A 14,957-nucleotide genomic window follows, 5' to 3' on the forward strand; every position below is an offset into this window, starting at 1 on the left:
ATAACCAACAAGTATTTAAGAAGAAATTAAAAGGATTTGTGAATGACAACTCCTTTTACTCCATAGAGGAATTTTTAGATATAAATTAAGAAAAAAAGAAAAAAAAAACAAAAAATTATAAAAATAAAATAAAATAAAAAGGTTGTCATATTAACTTAATTATCTTGTTATTTTTAAAATATATTTAAAAACAAAGATGATGTGACTTACCATACGAAAGCACTGGCAGGTCGATAGAAACACAAACAAACACATACATACACACAAAATTCTAGCTTTCGCAACCAATGGTTGCTTCGTCAGGAAAGAGGGAAAGAGAGGGAAAGACGAAAGGATGTGGGTTTTAAGGGAGAGGGTAAGGAGTCATTCCAATCCCGGGAGTGGAAAGACTTACCTTAGGGGGAAAAAAGGACAGGTATACACTCGCACACACACACATATCCATCAGCAGATACACAGAGTTGTTAAATTAACTTAATTATGTCATGTACTGGAAAATTTGACTCGTTCCACATCATTATGAAATATCATATTCATGATCCATGGAACTATTATTAATCTAATCTAATCTAATCTAATCCATATTCTCATAAACAATTACCAATAATGGCTGTAAGCATTGTTCTCAACCTGTATGTTTCACATTTTTCTGGTTTTTGTAAGGGTGTTAACCTGTCTCAAAAGTGTTGAACCTGTCTCAAAAGTGTTGAAACTAAAGCCAGAATAACAATTCCAGTCTGAACCCGGAGCTTCTATGAGGTCTTTGATGTATCAATGCAGATGATGGACTTGGTTGTCTCGGATGCTCGGAAGCTGATGTGTATCAAGGATCTCTATGTAAACTATTGTCATCACTAATATATGTGAATATTCCAATCAATTGTGAAAGTGTATCATAATCTGGAATTAAAGAATCTGATAAGAAAAATGGCATCATGGCCAAGACTGCTTATTTAAAGGCAGACATCAAACATAAACCTGCTACCAGAACCTATTTTTACAAACTTGCATGAGAAGAAGCAGCAGCAGCCTGGGAGATTATAATCAAAACCTCAATATCTTAATGCTAAGTACAATTAATTCAGCTGCCCTTCTTCACTTTTTCCAAATGTAGATACTCTAGGGTAGAAGACTAGTACTAAAACTTGGTCATGCCAAAAAGGTACTAGGACAGGTGAATGAAGTGACATTATAATGGGTATCAGTAAGGTGAAGGTTAGCATCAAGGAAGGTTGCTATGGATTTGGAAAAGGACCAGGTGAATTTGAGGTGGAAAAAGAAGTTAAGTTCTTACAGGAAATGGAGGACTTATTCTTCACCATTAGTTGAGACCACAGACATTTCATCAATATACCTGTTCTAAGCCAGTAGGTTCAACTTCTGTATATTCAGAAATGTCTGTTCCACATAACTGGCTCAGTCCTCTTTAATGTAGCATCTCTGGCCTACTCTTTCTGAGGCTTCCCATCTTGTCTATGTCTATAATCCTCACTCTAGGTGGGACTCACATCATGGAGACTGAGTAATCTGCTCCTCCACTTTAGCCTTTGCCAACACATATCTCTCTCCTGTCCAACAAGGGAACTATTAACAGGCATATTTAGCTAGTGTATCCATCTTACATTTTTTGCCTGTTGGTATTACTGTACATTGTAACTTCAGAAGATAAATAGCATGCATCAATTCAGACTCATAAATTATTAGTTTTCTTGATGCAATTTTCCTTTGATACATATGAGTGAATTTTATATTTCTAAATTAATAGAAAGTAGGTAATTTACCTTTTTAAATATCTTCCAATCTTCTGCTTTTGTTGTTCTTTACTGGAAGTTTATCAGATGAAAATTTTATACTGCCCCTGAAAATACTGTTTCAGAAACAAATTACAAGCAACTTATTGACAATGAGGTGAATTCCCTCAGATATAATGGCACTACATTCTTCTCATGTGTATCAAGCAAACACCCATGAACCGTTACTTCATCTATTATGACTTTACTACGTAAAAAATTAAATTTCAGATGCAGAACAACAAATTAAATAAAATCCCTTATAAACTATGAGATTAATGAAATTTACAATGTTTCACACTTGTTAATACAAACCTTGGATGTTGAAGGATGTGGTTCAACTGGTGTTCGAGTTGGCAGCGGGGGTGGCGGAGGTGGTGCATCAGCCAATGAAGGAGGTTGCACCTGCTGCTGTGGTGCTGGATAAATGGAACCTCAGATATAATTTACAGTAGTCCAAGATGAAACATTTCATGTCCTACAAATAATATAAACTGTAATTACAGCAGTAGGCTACCAGTATCTGCATAACAGTTCGGTTTGTGGGGTGCTCAATTGTATGGTCATCAGCGCCTGCACAAAGTCCCAATTTTTACACAATCCAATCTAGCCACTGTCTCAAATGATGAGGATGTGGATGAAATAATGAGGACAACACAAACACCCAGTCCCCGGGCAGAGAAAATCCCGAATACGGCTGGCGATCGAATCCGGGACCCTGTGATCCAAAGGCAGCAATGCTAACCACTAGACTATGAGCTGTGGACTGCATAACAGTCTCCTAATATAAAATAAAATATTAACCAGGGACCCCATTATCCAAAGGCAGCAATGCTAGCCACTAGACCACGAGCTGCGGACTGCATAACAGTCTCCTAATATAAAATAAAATATGTTCTTCCTCAACAACAAACTACCCAGCGCAAAATTTAGATCAAGCAAGATATTGTCACATGATGTGTGTGGCTAATTTTGATAACAGCTGCTCACTACTACTACAGCTTTTCTAGACATATCACTAAGACATGTGCCACAATTTGGGAATTGCTCAGGAATTTATCTATTTGGGGTTACAGTTTACTTTTGTACAAACTAAGGGCCACCAGGAACATAATATTGTGTAATTTTACAATTTTTCTCTTTTTGAACACTAAATATGATGGATGACTTTCAGTCACGGAGTCACTAACTGTCACTTCACAGTTGAGGACACTAATAAACAAAAAAAATTATTTTACAAAGATAGGGGCTAAGTTAGCACAAACTAAATTAACATAACATAAAGTATGTTTTACTGGCTAAATTCACTAAACAAAACATATGACTAGTACTGCAAATGATAACTATTGAAATTTCTCAGATATATAAAATTAATCTTACTTCATTCTAAAAAATGCAGTACATACTTTCTGGTATTTTATGAAACAGTAGCTGCTATAAAATTACAAGGGGGGAATCTCCACTATTGCTAATAGGCACACATAACAGTACAATATACTCTCTTATACTATCTTAGCTTTCAAAACTACTACATCTTCCTCAGGGAGAAAAGTGAGGATGGTAAACAACTAACAAAGTTCAAGATGATACACTGTACAAGAGATCTAATAAAACTAGAAAAAAGCATAAAATATGTTCTAAATATACCTCATTGTTTAAATCCTACACAGAAATATTCAGATTTATACACTTACAGAAAAGAAGTGGCATCATAAATGAAAATTGAACAGTACATTACTCTTGGAAACCGCTTTTCATTTGGACACACTGTAACCATATTTTACTATACTGGCAGATCAAAAACCTCTCTTCTCCAGAAACAAAGAAATGTTTGCTGACTCAAAGTATATCAGTCCTCCCCCTTGGCCCTTGGCCCTCTGTCGCTCTGCCCCATACCACATCTTTCCAAAAAACAAAAATTCTTACCATCAGTTTCCAGGAGACTCAAAGTTTTTCTAAGATATCATTTTTTCCTTAGACAATAACTGTTTTCAGAGGTATCATCTTACTAGCTGACTATTAACTGATGAGCATGCACTTTTATAAACCCACCCCAAACAAGGAAAAAAAAAAAAAAACATTCTAGCTGTGCGAAATGGATCAATTCACACAGCAGGTAAAACATGGTCCAGTGTCACCCAAGAAGGTGTGCAATTATGAGATACACATTTTTTTTTAAATAGAGTCATAATATCTATCAGCAAATATACTCACAGGCAGCTGCAACTCTATCTGTGGGACTTGGTTGGGGAGCCTCTGGAGCTCTTGTTGCTGTCACCTTGGATGGTAATGTTGAAATAAACAACAAAATTTGAAACAAATGTATTTTTAAAGTAATAATAATCAGCTGAATGACAAACTCTACATGTGGAATGATAAAATGGATGCATACCTCATGTTACTTAAGGAACATAAATGAGACATATGACTTTCCAACCAGAGGTAAGATTTAATAATATTAGCAATAATTTATAAATATGTATTTTATTAATACGAAGACATATACGGAAAAATGGGCTAACCCTCAAATGTAAAAACTTAGAGATATATGTTGCCATCTGTTGCTGGGTACAGCAACTATCAAAATTGACACTGGTCTCACCCCTAAATATCCTAATGTGATATCCGGGGGTGACACCAATATCCCAATGTGATGTTTGGGGGTGAGACCAATGTCAATTTTGACAGTTCCTGTACCCAGCAAAACATAACAGCACTTACCTTTAAGCTTTTACGTTTTAGTGTTAGCACGATTTTCTGCACATGTCTTCATACACACAAATTACTTAAAATTATGAAGATTTGTTAGGTTCTAACCAGCATGAATAGAGAATTAAAATCTCTATTACATTTTGTCTGTAAAAGTAATCCACTGAATTCTATGTTGTGACACAAAGCTGTGACAGTCATAAGTTAGAATGAACATCAGATGCATTCTTTTCATATGTTTAAAATCATTTCTAAGACATCAGGAAAATAAACATTCACAGAATGGTAATCAGCATACATGTTAAAAGGGGACTATCAAAAAACTTCATTGAGTTAAGTTCCTTACACCCTTTTACTTGTCTTATCACTATTTTTACTTCCAGTCAAAGGTAATTTGTTGTTCAATACTTATTTATCCAGATGACATAGTATCTTCAAACTGGATGTGGAAACATTGTGTTCCCATTTTATATTCCTTTCACTCTTACATTTACAGGTAGATAAAATGCAAATTTGACTTCTTGTTAATCATACAACAAATTCGTTGCGTAAGAATAGTTCCCAGTTTCAGTAATAGTATCTCTTAAGTCAGAGACAGAAACACCTCTAATCGATAATGACAATATTGTCAGTTTACTGAGTGAAAGGGGGCCATTTCACAGACACCTTTCAGTAACAAGTTTTTTTTCTGCCAGGTTCCATGAAATTTTACTATTTGAGAAGAAATGTTGTGCATCGTTAGTGTTATGGATGGCCAAAATAACATTTTCCCTAAATGTGCTTTCAGTATTTCATGACAATGGGATCTAAAACATGAAGAGACTGAGAGAAAATTATGTTAAATGCTTTTAAAAGAGTAAACCACCATTTGACTGTGTGTTATTATATTTATCTTTTGTTCTTATCAGAGTTAGCCTTTTGTGCCATAATCAAGTCAATGCTAAAAGTTGTTAGACAATTATTAAGTCATAACTGTTAAGGCAATCCAAGGCAGGTACTGGCCTGCTTTGGTAATCATTGCTTTGATTTAGTAAGTCTGGTTACACAAACATGAAGAACTCATGCCATCATAAGCCAAAAAATTCTAGTTAATATGACTGGTGTTCAGTGACAAATTGCTGGCCTATTTTTATTTTCTCCCCAGTATAAATTATTTTTACTTATAAAGTCTACTATATTTTCTTGATAGACTATTAAGATATGGGTAAACTACAAATTTTCTGACTTTATTCAATTTTCATCTTTTGCTACATGGTTTTGGTATGGTTAACAACCTGGGCACTGCTCAGACCCACTATTTATTATTTTTTGATTGTTTGTGTCCAGACCAAACTTTTTCATTCCTTTTCAGAGGTATTCTTTGCCTTCTGTGAGATCCAGGCACCAGCTTCTATTGCAGCCCTGCTGTTGGTATTTATTACCCTCTTAATGAGAACATCTCATGTGTAAGTAACTAAATTACTTGGTTGTAACCAGTGCTCACTATTCTAAATACATGTAACCATGAACATATTGTCCAGTCATATTAATAACCCCCACAGAAATGTGGACAGTGGTTTACTAGATCACCCAGCTGTTGAGTATCCTGTACTACTCAATGTTGTTGGCTTCAACAATAGCTTCCCATACATTTGGATTATTTTACTATACTGTGACTTTCTCAATGTAGGAACTTGTTTCCTGAGTGGATGACACAGTACAAACAGAGATGCTGCAACTGTGCAAAAAGTTTTAAAGATATTTACTGTAATAGTCTTGGTTGCACTTAATCACATTTAACGATCATCTTCAGATCTGATTAATTACAAGTTATGAAAATTAATTTTTTTTTTAGAAAGATCATATTCATAGGCTGTAAAAATAAAAAGAATAATATACTTATGATAACATTCTGTGGATCTAGCATTTTACACATGTGGTCAAAATTATAGTTGGGATGGCTTAAAAAGGGGACTGACTGCTGCAGAGGGTTGAACCTTACTGCTGTGTGCACCTACCTCAACCAATCACTAAAACAATTTTGTAAACATCTCTATGATAACACCTCAGTGTTACCAGAGCTTTATTAAATGCTATTGTTTTCATATGGAATCATTTTCACTTCACAACTGAAAGCTGGCAAAAAGCTGTCAGACGCAGTCTCAACTACGCTGTAGTTATCAGGTGGACTAATTGCACTTGAGATTGTTACAATACTTTTTTAATGAGATTCTCTCTTTATAGAACTGTATCATTATCAGGGACAAAGGACACCCAATACTGTGAAAAAAAATCTGTAATTTTTGAATTACTGGTAACAGGAAAATGGATGGAATGAAACTGTCAATGGGATATTACATGTCTAGTTAATGTCTCTACCATTTTCATGACATAGGCAGCCAAGCAATAGAAGCAAATTTACAATCACCTGTTTTAATTTTCCTTTATTGGAAGTTTACCAGTTTAAAAGTTACACTAATCCTGAATATATTATTTAGGAAGCCAAAGGTTGCAAATTGTAAGGTAATTACTTGACTGCCCTCATTTATGATGGCATTACATTCTTCGTACATGCTCCAGAACTATCACTCCATATATCATGAAACTGATACAAAAAAATTTAATTTCAAGGGTAAATAAATAAATAAAATGAAATCTCTTACAAACTTTGAGATTAATGCAACTTACACTGTTCCACATTTGTTAATACGAACCTGTGCTTCAACAGGAGAAATCCTAGTGACAGGTTCAGATGGTGGTTGTGTTGGAGAAGAGGGCACACCAGCTGCAGGAGATGATGTGGTTGGAGGTTGTAACCCACCATCTGCAGGAGCTTGTACAGCTGTAGGAGGCTGCTGTGGGGGAACTTGTGTTGGTGCTGGTGAAGGTTGTGTGGGTGATGGAGACAAAGGGGCTGGTTGTGTGGGTGGCTGTGATGGAGGAGGTGGCCCAGCAGGCACTGTAGGAAGTTGCTGTGGAAGTACTTGTGTTGGTGCCTGGACAGGAGTGGCTGTTTGTAATGTTATATTGGGTAGAGGTTCTGTTGGTGATGTGAAACAAAAGGCTCCAGTCCATGGAATTGAACCTGCTGGCATTGCACTTGAAGATACTACCATTGGGGTAAACACCATATATTGTTGAGGCAATGAGCCTGCAGCTGGTTGAGGTTGAGGCTGTGATGGTGTACCTGCAGCAGCTGACACCGTTGGTATACTGCGAAGGAAACAAAAGTTGCTTTGTCAGTTAAACACATTGCTCGCTTTCTATTTGCTGTTCACTGCAAAATTTAAGTTAAATTGAGTGGAAACAGAGGATCTTGATATTCATATAAGAATCAAACAGACAAAGCTAAATAAGGAATGTGAGACTAATTAAATTACGTAGATCTAGACATATAAGTCCAAAAGGAAAACATCTTTACTTATTTGAAATTTCAGAAACTATTTAGGGTTTGCTGTGATTAACTCTATCTCTGTACTTTTCTATTATCATCAATTAAAGCAGTCACAATGATTTAGGTGTTTGGGTATCATAGATAATGCAAAAGACACTAAATAAATCTGACTGCCATGGCTACATGCTGTAAGTGAGAATAAGAATTGAAGTTTTACATATAACAGTTTTTCAGAGCTTGTACCTTAACTACTTATGATAACAGCATAGAAAACAGTAGAAAGAGTGGGCCTACCACATGGTACAGTGGAAATCAGTCTCTTCATACAAAAAAGTTTATACAGGGAAGTGAAGCCTTCAAAGTACCAGATAGCTTTTATAGATAATGGAGATTCATTGTAAAACTTTCAGTTAGTTTAGATTTGATGTTGACTCATCCAGGAAAATGTATCCAAGTTATCAAACAGATATTCTAAAGGTTTATAATTTAATGCATGTATAATAAACCAACTCATCAATCAGTACACAGGTTGCCTATCAGCAGCTTGGAAACCATTGCAAGAGAATTTTTTCAGCGTTTGCAGGGTTGTTGTATGACCAGTACCAGGGACCAACTGGAAGAAGATGTATTTTATTGTCTTAAACTCTGCAAGTGGTGACCCAGTATACAATCCTAGCGAAGAGTCAAACTACCGTATCACAAAAGGACTAATTTCACTACTTAAATTTCAATTGGAAGAAGACAATAATTGGTTTGGCAGCAGCATTGCAACTGGATACTGCTATTGATGTATATGAAATTTACATTGATTATGGAGAAATTTTCTGGGGTGGTACACTCACAGTGAGGCACTATCAGACGTCAGTGTACACAAAAATACAAAGTTGCACACAATCCAGGGCAGTCACAGTAAGTGAAGACAGTCAATCATAAAGTAAATTAAGATGATTTAGAAAAGTGCTGTTGTCAAATACGGAGGATATTTTGTATCAAAAATGAGTGATTTGAGCTTGACAACACCAGTCAATATGGGGTTGCTATGTGAATCAATAAAAATCAATGAGCTGTCACATCAACATGTAGTGAGTAATGAATCAGTGTTGAATGGTCTGATTCCCACAAGTGGGTGCTGCTACAACTTATTGAAATTTACTGAGCCACAATACCCCCACAAGAAGAGTAACTGACATTAAGAAGACCTGATGCTGGTGGCTACATTCATCTGTCACCACAGTCAGTGAATGTATCAGCTGCAGTTGGCAGTGTCAGAGAAAGTGCAGTACAGCATGTTGGGGTTCCTAACAGCTGCACTGGTCTCCACTACGCAAGCCCCGTTTAGCAGCAGTTACTGTACACCAGCTGTAATTAAGAATTATCCAGCAACTCAGACATATTATTTATGAACTTTTTGAAGTTAACACTGTTCTTTGTTGCGAATCCAGAATTAACTGCAGAAAGAGCCAGTGTGGGGAACATATTTTTCTTATTGTCGAGTAAATACTATAATTTGTGGTATGTCTGTAGTTCCACAATGATAGTGGTCAAAGAGACAATAATGCCATTTACAGAGGAGAGTATGATGATAGAGAGGTTTATGCAGGTGGCACTTGAACAAGTTTTGCTGGTAAATGGAAGGTTCTCTCAATAATATAATGAATGGTTTATATTATTTGAAAACAAATTCAGACACATGGATAGCAAGGTCATGAACTTTGAAGATTGAATGAATAATACATTTTTAACTGTGGAAAAGAAAACATCCGACTGATTTTACATTGCAAATAAATGGGAGATGAACGGCTTACAACGAAGGTTAGATATGGGTTCCAATCACGTGGCAGAGATATAAAATGGCTGCAGATAGTAGAAAATAAAATAGACAGAAAATTGAACTATTTATATGGAATGTAGGTAATGCAGGATGATTTTCTTAAGAGGAGAGAAACTTTTAACTTTTAGCAACAAAACCTAGTTAACAGAAAGAAACAACTAAACATGTAGATACAATTATGTTGATGTTTAATGATTTAGAACCCAGAATACAGAAGCTAGAATATAAGAATCTTCAGCAGATTCAGTATATAATTCATTGCCAATGAGAATTCAAAAGATTTCGGAAGAGACAAACAGTACACACAGACGAAAAATGGCATGCTGAATTCCAACTATATTAAGAGGTAAGAAAGAACTGCAGCATTGATTTAATTAAAGATAAGTCACAGTCTAATACGGATAATGATTTTTCCACTGTATTATGTAGGGAATTGAATGACAAATTCTTGAAGTTTTCCTTATCTGGTGATGTACACACCGTGATTTTCTTGAAAGCTTTCAACGGGATATTACCTGATATGTGGTGTGAATGTAATAATATAAAATTTATCATTGTTCATGAGGCATACTTAAATCAGATGAAGTTTAAACCTACAGCAATTTTGAGCATAAGTTTAAAACAAAATATTGGAGCAACATTGTTTGGAAGAAATTATGTTTGGAATTGTTAAGACCCAACCATATAATAGTCGTGATTAGAAATGCTGCCAACACTTGGTGGAGAGCCAATTAAATAAGGCTAAGTATCTCAATGACCCAATTAGAGAAGATCAATTGCTGGAAGTTATTATAAGATGACTTCATTTGTGAATAAAGGCAGAGGATTTTGGAGGGTGAATAGTCTTTAAGATTGCCTCAAACAATTAGATTGGATTTTTTGGGGGAAGAGACCAAACAGAGAAGTCATTGGTCTCATCAGATTAGGGAAGGACAGGGAAGGAATTCGGCTGTGCCCTTTCAAAGAAACCATCCCAGCATTTCCCTGGAGCGATTTAGGGAAATCACAGAAAAACTAAATCAGGATAGTCGGACATGGGATTGAACCGTCCTCCTCCCGAATGCAAGTCCAGTGTGCTAACCAATGCGCCACCTTGCTCGGTAAACAATTAGACACTATAGAAACTCAGCCAGAGAGGTGGCATTCTAGTGGTAACAGTCTAGTAATGACAATCAGAATAATAGTAATAGTCAAAGACCAAGAAATGTTAGAGTTGAAAATAATGAACAGAGGAATATGTGGTCTAGAGAACAGTGGAGAGGTAATATCATGAATAATAAAACACTAATAATCATGGGGAATTCCAGCACTAACTATAATAGTACAGAAAGGGAAAACTTAGAACTTTTTTGGAGGGGCTTGGTCCCCAGAAGCAGCTGAAAATAAGTCGTAGTTACTGTAGTCTAATTTAATACGGTACGATATGGGGAAAAGTGTATCAGATGATTCATTAGAAGAAAATGAACAAAATCCTAAGGGATATATACAAACAAAACCAAATGGAATTGTGGGCACCATTCTGATGACCATTGTTGTGAATTGTGGTACTGAAACCTGTGTTGTACACCATTACTTCTTAGAACAGCACAACATGTTGTATGTGTTCCCTAAACTGCCTGTACATGAGATAAAATTAGCAGGGATGACAGGGAAGCAAATCTATACCAAGTTATTAGTGAAATTTAGTCTATCAGAATATACTTTTGAATACCCAGTGTTGTTAGTACCAAGGTTAACTGTAACAATAATTATAGGGATCTACTGGTAATCAGAACATATTGTTATATATGATTTTAAAGAGGGTTTACTAACATTTGCTCATAGGATACATCACATAAAGGTGACATTACATTCTAATGTGACTGCTCTGAGTAATGATAAAATATCATTGATTGCTGAAATATTAAAGTGCAATAGTACAGAGAATTCTCTATGCAATTCTAATATGAAAGTTAAAGAGGAAGATATAGCAAATATAGTTAACATCAGGCCTAATATTATTACTAATTAAACATATAGATATTTTTTTCTTTAAAACCTTTGATGATTAAAGACTTTGAGTGCATGCTAAAAGTGAAGTCACATAAACTGTTTTTTTATAAAACTCTATCCCATACCAATAGCAGCAGAAGATAGTGAAAGAAAAAATTAGTAGCATGGTCTGATGGGACATAACAGAATCTTGAAAATAGTTGTTATAATAAGCTGTCAGTAGTTGTCAGAAAACAATATGAATTGGTGGACTTAGTATTGGATGCCAGAACAGTGAACAAAATCACATAAGCACAGTTACTGTCAAAATTTATGGTAACAAAATATACAAGCACAATGGACCTGACTTTTGTGTACTCTCTGATTAAGTTACATGTACAGTCCATGAAATATACAACATTCCTTTTTGAAGATCAATCATGTCACTTCAAAGTACCACCATTCAAGTTGATTGTGCCAGTATCTGTATTCAGATGTATGTAGATGATGTGGTAGACATTTGAAAAATACTGATTGAACATCTTCAAACATTAGACCAACTTCTTACAAGGTTGTATTCACAAGTAATAACCATTAAGCTTTCAAAATCACAATTCAGTCATATGGAAGTTAACTTCTTAGGTCACATTGTAAATATGTAGGGTATTAAACCAGACACATGTTGATAAGATGCTGTAGGGGTAAAAATAATTGACAGACTTGCACAGGACATGAGATGAGTCAAAAGATTTCCAGTTAAATAGTGTTAGACTTTGGAGAAAATGGTGACCTGTGTAAACTCTCAGCTGATTTAATGTAAGTTAGTCCTTAGCCAATAGTTGACTGTAGAAGTAAGCTCCTCTTGCCTGCAAATGGAAGAAACCAGTCTCTAGTATCAACAGTTTAAGTAAATGTATAGAGAATTAGAGTTTTCTCCATAAGAGGACACATTTTTAAATATTTAGTTAAGGTCAAATACCATAATGAAAAGGATTAATTAAAGACATCAAGAAGCAGAGTGTAATTTGATCCACTGAAAATTTTATACAAGTTAGTGAATTACTGTAATACTAATAGTGGTTAAGGAATCTGGACCACTGTTTCAAGAACAATAAACAAGAGGCTAATTTATATGCAATAAGTTATAGTCATAAAGAGTAGAAAGTAATAATATTTAAGAATTGAACTATAATGTATTACTTTACTTCAAATGTAATAAAAACCACTGTTAAGTAAATATGTTACAATGAGAACTATATACAAATTTAAATATATTGCTGACAAAAAGTCATTATATTGGTGATGTTGTAAATGTCATAGTTGTGGTGTAGAGCACCATAAATATCGATATTGTTCTGTGCGTAAGTGTGCTATCTTGGAGGAGGAGGAGAGGGCTTTGGGCAGGATGTCGGACGCTAACGGCAGTTAGCCTCCGGACTTGTATCTGTGTAGAAGCTAAGTGTGAATAAATCTGTATCTGAGAGAATTCTAGTTGTTTACCTACAACTATTCTATATTTCCTCACTGGTGACCCCGTTTTTTGTGTAATATGTGTCCGAGTTACCGCCCGAAAGTTATTTACGCGTCTACAGCATCGGGTTTCTCCGCAATCACGAGGGGCCTTTGTTCAGCTCCAGACAATGGCCTTTCAGCATTCACTGCTGCCCGGATTTCAGCAACATCTCTCCTGCACTCCTGCCGTCGTAGTGGACATGTCGCAAGAATTTTTGGAATCCTTCAGCCAGAACATGCAGTGGAATTCATCGAGTGCCGCCAGTCTCTTCCAACCGCCAACGGTCATGGACTCTGGCTTTGTTAGCCTATACCTTCCCACATGTTCTCCACAGAGTGTTGGTCAGAACATTCCTACTCCTGTGTCAAATGCACAATACAATACAGTTTGTGGCGTCGAGCGAGGTTTTGCTACTTTGGAAAATTCAGTAGTAAATTCAAACTCTAATCAGTTCCCGCCACGTGGGTATCCTTCCGCGCCAGCTAGTCAACAGGTGATCAATGCTCGCCAAACAGCAAATATCACACCGAGTGTGCATCCTAGTGGACGTGTGTGGGATCCTTGTGTTGCTTCTAACCAAGTCAACAATTCTGTGCTGGACAGTAATTACTCCGACATCTACAACCAGCCCCACCACTCACGGTCGAGTGAATACTGTGTGCATAACGGACATTCACCGGCGTACTTAAGCACTTGTGGCTTCTCTCCGAGCTACCACATCAATGAGAATGCACATCTTGACTATGATCCTCACACTGTTCGATTGTCCGTTGCTTCTCAGCCGCCCCCCCAGCGTCAAGTGAATTTCGCGATTCCCGCATTACAGGACGCCAATAATTCAGACTCGCTATCTTCTGCATGCTCTACTTCCATCCGAAGTAATAGGCGCACCTCCGCAGTGACTGCAGTGCCGAATCTGCCGAAATTACCAGACTTCAAACCCGCTCACCCGGAGTTCTGGTTTAACCTGGTTGAGCAAACATTCAATGTCTGTGCTTTGGATGACGACGCACGCTTCGCCTGCCTGATGAACCATCTTCACAACCGCGTCGATTTAATTTATGATCTGGTCAAAGCACCCCCCCCCCCCTAGCAAGGAAGTATGCTGCAGCGAAACAGACGATACTGGAGCGCGCCTCTAAAACCAGGAGAGAAAATGTGTGACAGCTCATCTACGAAGAGCGTCTCAGCGACAGGTCTCCGTCCCAGCTGTGGCGATGCATCCATCTTCTCGTCGATGAGCAAGTTATGCCTGATGACATGCTCGCAGAAATCTGGACTGAAAAGCTGCCTTTGCCTGTCCAGACTGCAATCTCTGCGTATGAAGATAGGGCAGTAAATGAACGTTTACGCGCCGCCGACAGAGCATACTCCACCAGGCAACGTGAGCTCTGTGCACTGCATTCTGGACGTGACTGCACTAAGACGCTTTCTGACGCCATGCCCTTGTCTGGTGCTGCTAATAACAAGTTTGTTAAACTAGCCGCCCTGCCTGCACCTTCAACTCCCCGCAATGACAGTTCATTGGCCTCTGTGGAAGACTCTGGGGCACATACTCCGTCACCTAGCAACTACCCACAGGAGCACAGGTCCGCCCAACCTTACTGTTTCTTCCACGCAAGATTTGGGGAGCAAGCTCGCAAATGCCAGTCACCGTGTTCTTACCCAAACTCCAACCGCAGGTAGGCTATGGTGCCACCTCCTGCGATGTAAACAACGGGCACCATCCCATGTTGCACTCCGTTTCAGACAACAACAGTAAGTGTGGTC

General features: G+C 37.1%; 1 protein-coding gene across 1 annotated transcript in view; it reads right to left on the reverse strand.

The window, feature by feature from the left end:
* Positions 1-823: 823 nt before the first annotated feature.
* The window catches only part of LOC124775473 (vegetative cell wall protein gp1-like), a 50,358-nt gene continuing 36,224 nt past the window's right edge, over positions 824-14,957 (reverse strand). Inside the window, exons 2-6 of the mRNA XM_047250305.1 lie at positions 7,193-7,691; positions 4,005-4,068; positions 2,106-2,209; positions 1,006-1,030; positions 824-900 (exon numbers count right to left, since the gene is read on the reverse strand). Of these exons, the coding sequence (XP_047106261.1) occupies positions 824-900; positions 1,006-1,030; positions 2,106-2,209; positions 4,005-4,068; positions 7,193-7,691 (769 nt within the window). The remainder of the gene's footprint in view (positions 901-1,005; positions 1,031-2,105; positions 2,210-4,004; positions 4,069-7,192; positions 7,692-14,957) is intronic.

Source organism: Schistocerca piceifrons, chromosome 2 (genome assembly GCF_021461385.2).
Source record: "Schistocerca piceifrons isolate TAMUIC-IGC-003096 chromosome 2, iqSchPice1.1, whole genome shotgun sequence".
Classification (NCBI taxonomy): Eukaryota; Metazoa; Arthropoda; class Insecta; order Orthoptera; family Acrididae; genus Schistocerca; species Schistocerca piceifrons.